The sequence below is a fragment of the Pinus tabuliformis genome, chromosome J (assembly GCF_031772625.1).
Source record: "Pinus tabuliformis cultivar Carrire ecotype Pingquan chromosome J, CPIR1, whole genome shotgun sequence".
NCBI classification, from domain to species: Eukaryota; Viridiplantae; Streptophyta; class Pinopsida; order Pinales; family Pinaceae; genus Pinus; species Pinus tabuliformis.
In genome coordinates this window covers 1,341,781,956-1,341,789,492 of record NC_142295.1, presented here as the reverse complement: position 1 = coordinate 1,341,789,492, position 7,537 = coordinate 1,341,781,956, and the positions used below count along the sequence as shown (strand labels likewise).

Genomic DNA, 7,537 nt, shown 5'->3' with positions numbered 1-7,537 from the left:
TATTTTCTACAGTCGTCCATATTGTGTTTTAATACTTTGACTTTGTCATGAATTAATGTGTTTCTAAATGTATATTTGAATATATAAGTGGAAAACCTTTTGTTGGGTGGTGGAGGAAATATGAGAGGAAAAGATGGGAAAATTGTAAATCAAATTTTGGTGCGCCAGTGAAAACAAACTCTTGTTTTTTTACTTAGTGAAAAAGCCACAACTTCCATATGAATGTATTTCATGTATTCAAGATTATAATCCAAAATTTTATTGTGTTGCTCCTATTTACTTTGTTTAACTATGGGTAAAATTTCTATTTAGTTGGACAAGTAAATTGTGTGAATTATCCTCAGCCATTGTGCTTTTGACCAGACATTTATACCTAAATCTTTCTCTTATATACAAAATTATATACACTTACAGAGATAAATTATAATTTAAAACTATATATTTATATTATTAAAACATTATTTTATTTCTGCCTAATATAAAAGATTAAAATAAATAAATTGATTGAAAATTTTGATTTTTCAAAACTTAATAGATTTGGACTCAAAAATAAATTTAAAATATTAATTAAAACTATATAACTAATTAAATAAAATATTCTTAGGGAAAGGGATGTTTACTTGTTTTAAAAAGGAGAAGAACGTACAAAATCTCTTCCCTTTGCTTACATAGCAAATTTATAAAATTCAATTAAAAGTAATATTCATAATACTTTTGTTATACTTCTGTTACACGGCTTGATATTCTTTCAACAACATTAAAGTCTTTAAGAGCATTTCTCTTGAGAATTGTGTAATGCCAGTAGCATTAAAGTTTTTCATGAGTATTTCTTTTGATAATTATGTACTACACTGTTACATGACTTGATATTCTTTCAACAACATTAAAGTCTTCAATAGCATTTCTCTTGAGAATTATGTAATGCCAGTAGCATGAGAGTTTTTCTTTGAGTATTACTTTTCAGAATTATGTACTGTGTTAAATGTTGTTCTTCATCCTATTTTCTTTCTATCTCTGAGTGAAGGGTTTTATGGTTTGAATTTATATTTTATGTTATTTTTTCTGGGAGAAGTTGTGGCAAGTGTAAAATGTATAATATTTTGGGTGGATTTTTTACTTATGATAAAAAAACAAAAAAAATATTAGAAACATCAGATTTTTCGGGTAGTTTTTCTAAAAACAATGAGATATCTTATTTTTCATACATATATCTTATTTTTTCTAAAACAACTAGATATCTTATCGTTGAATAATCTAAATATTTAAAAAATAAAATAAAAACAATAAATTCATTTATACATTTTAAAGAAAAAACCATAATCTCACCACCATTTTTATCACCTAATTCAGTAATGGGACTGGTCCTGTATGTGCTGCCAGATAGAAAGAATCAAATGATGACCGATAAAAACCTGAAAAACTTGGGCAAACCTCCCAAGGGGGAAAATGTATAATCCGATTAGCTGCTGAGCCTCCTGAGGTCAGGAATAAAGCAAAGCATCACTTCAAAATTCAAAATTCTAAACAGTATTGTAATAAGCGCTAATCAACACAACTCTCAAAATTTAAATTACTGTGAATATGAATGGGTACATTGTTAAAGCACTCCTCATAATAGATCATTACTTCAAATTTCAGTGAATGCTTACTTAACAACAAAAACAAAAATAACATCTCACTGGTAATGGCTAGCCAATAACGTCTCACTGGTAATGGCTAGCCAGCCCATTAACGTCTCACTGGTAATGGCTAGCCAGCTCGACGTGAAGGAAGTGGAGGCCTTGAAGTTACCTTTTGGCTTTCAAAATTGGTTACACTACCATAACATAAATATTGATTTCTCAGTGACATCACTGGTTTGGAGTCATCCACAGCCTGTGCACCAGTACGGCAATTGCCTTTTACATGAAGCCATCCTTTTACTTTTGAGATTCTCAGAACTGAGGGGCTAGGCGTTGGTGACGGAGTTGGAAAAGTTGTCGAATTCGATGGGGACGGAGAAAACACAGAGTAGTCATCACCTGTAACGGAATTAGCTGAGAAATATTTCTCCATTATTGGAGACGAATACTTAGTATACGCACTTCTCTGGCTGAATCCCGCAACTTCTTCCACATATGTTTTTACACTATTTTCTTTACTAGTTGCGTCTTCACTGCGCGATGTATGAACCTTGGTTCTCAGCCCATAAAACAGTTCTGAGAGTGTTCCACGGCGGTGCTTTGCTGGATAATTATTCATTTGCTTTCCTGGCATGTTTTTTGAGTTTGCGAATTCGGAAGTTTTATCTGAAAATTCTTCTATGATTTCACACTGTTCAGTGCAGATTTCATTATCTTCTTTGTGCACCCATAATCTTATGATCTCCGTTTGTTCTGCAGCTTTTTTGAATAATTGAGAAGCAGCAGGAGACTGAGGGATCATTAGTCTTCCACCTGCTTCAGCCAGGCATTTAAGCAACGACTCCGGTGTCAGACCAGAGGCCACGGTTGCTTTGACCATGTCATAAGCGGTCATACCATTTTTGTCACAAATATTGATATCCAGCCCTGGTACCGACACCAATAGGTTCAAAAGCTTTTCATCACTTCTCTTTCCTAAAATTACAGCGATATGCAGTGGAGTCCTTCCATCCCTGTTCTTGCAATTCACAATGGTTTGCAAATTTAGGGTTTCATCTGAAACCAAGTTCTTAATGACTTCCATATGTCTGTCAGGACTCCTGAAACCAGACGCTTTGAATCCCCCAACTGCCAAGTGCAGGACGGTGTTCCCATCGTTATTGATCGTGAGAAACAGAGGTGGGACACGACGTAGAATCTCCTTTACAACACCCCAGTGCCCATTATAGGCTGCTACATGTAGCGCCGCATTTCCATTGTCATCTTGAAAAGTTATAGCACTTGGAGCTGCGGATAGAACCTCCTTCACGGCCTGCAACACCACAGAAATAACCGTGTCCGTTATTTTTAATATTTTTGGTTTTAGTTTGAGTGAGTTTAATGGTTAAGGGTATATGTCCAAAATTAGAAAGTAGAATACCTATCAACAATTAAATAATTATTGATTTCAGGCTTCTGTGATCTATATTTTTTGTAGTACTGTTTTTCGGAGTTATTGCATTCATGTTTGATTGGAATGGACATTTCTTCTTTGGTTCATCGATCCTGATGATGAACCACAGAAGTTGGTTCGAAACGTCCATTCCAATCAAACATGAATGCTATGATTCTGGAAGACAGTACTACAAAAAAATTAAATAACTGTAGATCTTTAGTCTCACAAACAAAAGATCTTATACACTAATTTGATCTCTAGTTTAATTATAACTTTAAAATTAGATAATAATAATAATAACACACAAATCCTAATTTTTATTTCAAACTTAATTAAAACTCAATAAATTTAAGTTTTGGTAATCTGATTTTTTCAACAATGACATTACTTTGAATCTATTTATTTTTATGTAAAGGATATAGTTAATTTAATATTTTTAATTAAAAATTTATTGAATTAATTGGTTCAGATGAGATTGAATCTATTTATTTTTATTTTTACAAAAGAGATAGAGTGGATTTCATATTTTTAATTGAGCAAAAATATTAAATTAATTGATTCCTATAGAATTTTATTTCCTCCAATTTTAAAATTCAAATTTTAAATATTATCTATGTATAATATATACAATGATTTTTATTTAAAAAAAACAAACTAGTATTTATAATTTTAATATTTTTTAATCTAAATTAAGTTTGATAGAAAAACATATAATAAATAAAAAATAAAAAATTAAATGTTTAAATACACACTGTTTAAAAAAAACCATGCAAGTATAAAGTAGAATCTAATTACATCTTCAACTTCCACCTCTAAAAGCATCGTAATGAAATGTAAATCATTTTACAAAAACTAGCCACTACTACCCCTCTGACATTTTATGGAATAAATGAATTTTAATACCGAACCGAGAATTTATTCTGAATTCGGTGGAGGATTTATGGAACCAAACAGATACTGATAGCTTCACCTCTATCCAAGCGCTGTAATCAAATGCATTAATGATTACATTTCATTAATACTTATAAAAGGTATGCGATTTTATGGCACAACCCTTCTTTAATTACAACCAAATAGTTACAGCACTGATTGCAATCAGTACCATAAGCATAGCACACATTTAAAAGAAAATTAAAGTTGAATAGTTAAGAATGTACTAACTCTGAACATTTTATCGAAACATTTTTCTTTCCATGTCACATTTCAGGAATAGAAATTTAATGAAATGTACCATTAGCATATAGTTCATGTTTTATTTTTCTATTTATGTAACATAATTAGGGGGTGGCAAGAGTTAGTTCAATTGGTTAAGTTGGGCCTCTCTAAATTGGAGGTCACAGGGTCAATTCCCATGAACTTTTGTGGTCAGGTATGGCTATCCCGCCAATAAAAAAAAGAGTCAACCAGATATCCTGATAAACATAAACCCATGTGACAACCATCCCGGGATTGAGAAAACTTAAGACATATTTTTCAAATCCCTTACAGACAAAAGTGTGAATCAGCGCTGTGATCATCCCTGCAAAACTATCGAAGACTATGGCTTTACTGATAGTCATTCTGCCTTGATAGCCATATACAAAATTTGACAAAAACAATAGCTTTCTGAGCCATGACCTGATACAATTCATAATACTAAGAGCTGAAGCCATCCCTCAACCAGATATCCTGATAAACATAAACCCATGTGACAACCATCCCGGGATTGAGAAAACTTAAGACATATTTTTCAAATCCCTTACAGACAAAAGTGTGAACCAGAGCTGTGATCATCACTGCAAAACTATCGAAGACTATGGCTTTACTGATAATCATTCTGCCTTGATAGCCATATACAAAATTTGACAAAAACAATAGCTTTCTGAGCCATGACCTGATACAATTCATAATACTATAATGGCGAGTATCGTTACCAAACCAGGAGTTGAAACAAAACAGAATTACCATTATCCGGAGAAGCATAACAGAAAGATAAAAAGACCAAAAGAGAGACTGCCAACAGTGTGCATTGTACCGAATACATCAAGCATGTTTCTGAGAGTCCAGAGCGTCCCTTTCCACCTGGCTAGGAGAGCCCATCCACGTGACGACAACGTTGTCTTCATCTCCCATGTCGCCGCCACCTGGAGGAGTTTCCAAATTCAGAATGCCACCGGGAGGGTGCTCCGGCTCGACCATAGGCAAATTGCGCTGTGTATAGTCCACTGGAGGATGAGGAGCTTCAGGCGCATTCCCCTCTTCCTGCATATTGTCACCATTGAACACCACACCAACCACATCTCCATGAAGAACGCTATCATCCTGAGACTGAGACGTAGTGGTATGAACAGAGGTGCTAGGCTTATCCTCCTCCTTAGCTAGGATCACTGTAACGCTGGCTAACAGAACGGGTTTATTGAGCCTACTATGAAATTTGAAGCGGGTGGTTTGGAAGGAATTGTGGGGGAAGGCCCTGCCATGATCAGAAGGCAGAGAGGACGGGGAGGCTGAGGCCAGAGGAACTATATTCTGGGGGGTAGACTGAGAAGCGCGACCACGATTGCCACTGGTGCCTCCACGGCGAGAAACACCACGACGTCGCACCATTTTCAAACTAACAGAGAGACCTGGGAAGGGTATTAAGCAGGACCAGATAGAATAGGGCCGAGAGTGGGCGAACCAGGCCGAAACCAGATTCCGGATGAACCCCCAAGCGGCCAGAACGAAACAGGGGTGCGGGGGACATAGAAGGAGCCGAAGAGAGCGATAGCAGAAACCAGAAGCTGAGCCATGGATAAAACAACCTGCGCGGGCTAAAAGGTAGTGGGCTTGGCCCGGTTTAGACTAATTACTCGCACGACGAGCTACGACCTTACTCGGGATCGAACACAAGACTGGTCCGTCATGACGAGGCCGACTTTACCACTACGCCGCCTCCACGACCTTCCTAATAAAAACTAATACTATATATATTAATTATTTTTTTTTGATAATTTTCATGTCTATCTGATTGTTAAGTATTCTAGAATTAGCAATGTGATTACGGAATATGAGAGAATTAACAATCGGCATAAGCTCAGAGATCACAACCTGTTATTATTATTAGATGCATTCCTTTGACACTTCAGATTTGTAGACACATGCCTGCTTAAACCAACGTATTTCTACGGTAAATGTTTTGATCTTTGCCACAGATTATAAATCATGAAATCCTATCTAAATGGCAATACGGTATCTAAATGGCAATACGGTATCATTGTGATAGATTTGAAATAAATAAAATGCCAGAGCAGAGGAAAAGATATGGCGGTGCACCTCAACATGGCCTCTACTAGCAGCAGAATGTAAAGCAGTTCCACCTCGGCTATCTTTGCACCAAATCACCACATTCAGGCGGTGATGAGTAGACTGCCTTATCAGCTCTCTCAAAATCTCCGTGCTTCCTCCTGTGGCTGCAGCATGAAGAGCTTTGTTCATAACTTGAAACGGAACATCTATACCCATTCCCCTGCAATACTCATTATTATTATTACTATTATTATTCGATCCGAAAGGCTGCTCATGATCATAATCACAGCTAGCGAAACCCAGGATTCCTCTGAAAATTTCCAAGCTATTAGCTCTGGCAGCCGCATACAGCATGTCCCTTAGGCCAAACTCCCCGTCACCAAAAACCAGGTGGGGCTTTACCTTCAACAGTCTCTGGACGATCTCCATATCGCCTGCTGCAGCGGCAGTATAAAGAGCCCAAGGGCCATACCCGGAATCGATGACAGAGTTAGAGCTTACATTCCATTCGTGAAGAATTAGCGCCCTGACGATCAGTCCACGACCCTTGGCTGCATCCGTGAAACGGCACTCGTCATCCCACAAATCTTCGAGGCGGCGGATTCGCGCGAGAGATGCCAGATCTTTAATGAGAGAGGCGTTCAGTTTCAGCAATTCAATGGCAGATTCGACGAATCCATTGGACGCGGCCCAATCCAACGGTGTTGCGAACCACCATTGGTATCCATTGCATTCTTCCCAGCTTAGAGGAATTCTCGTTGCAGCTCTGGTTTCCATGGAGTATTGTCGGTGCAACCAAAAGGGCAAACAAGTCTAATTAATATGTCAATTTGTTCCATTGAATCCTTGGCCAGAATAGCAGTCGACGTGCCATTCACGTCCTCGCCATTACTGAGTTCGACCCCACCAGAAACCTCACCCAGCGACCCTGAGTAATTGGGCCTGCGACTAAAATGCATTAATCCACCTATCCCCGGCCATTGAGTTTTTATCAGTTACGATGAGATCAAAGTCAACAAGAAGCTTAAATAACTTTGATGTGTGAACCTTTGGATGCAGTAAATTGTTTAGAAATTTCTCAGCCCGACTTCTCAGGCGACGACGCCACGTGTTAAAGCTAATTAGTCCTGATTACTGCCAGTCTGCCATATTATTTGAAACCTATTTACTGCATTAAGTGAATAAATCATATGGGGATTCGGTCAAAGTTGAT

General features: G+C 37.1%; 1 protein-coding gene across 1 annotated transcript; it reads right to left on the bottom strand.

Moving 5' to 3' along the window:
* Positions 1-1,712: 1,712 nt before the first annotated feature.
* On the bottom strand, positions 1,713-7,286 carry LOC149232336 (uncharacterized). Its single transcript, XM_089379395.1, has 2 exons — positions 6,352-7,286; positions 1,713-2,934 (listed from the first exon to the last, which is right to left on the bottom strand). The coding sequence occupies exons 1-2, from the start codon at positions 7,099-7,101 to the stop codon at positions 1,750-1,752; spliced, it is 1,935 nt and encodes a 644-aa protein (XP_089235521.1). The 5' UTR covers positions 7,102-7,286; the 3' UTR covers positions 1,713-1,749.
* Positions 7,287-7,537: the final 251 nt, after the last annotated feature.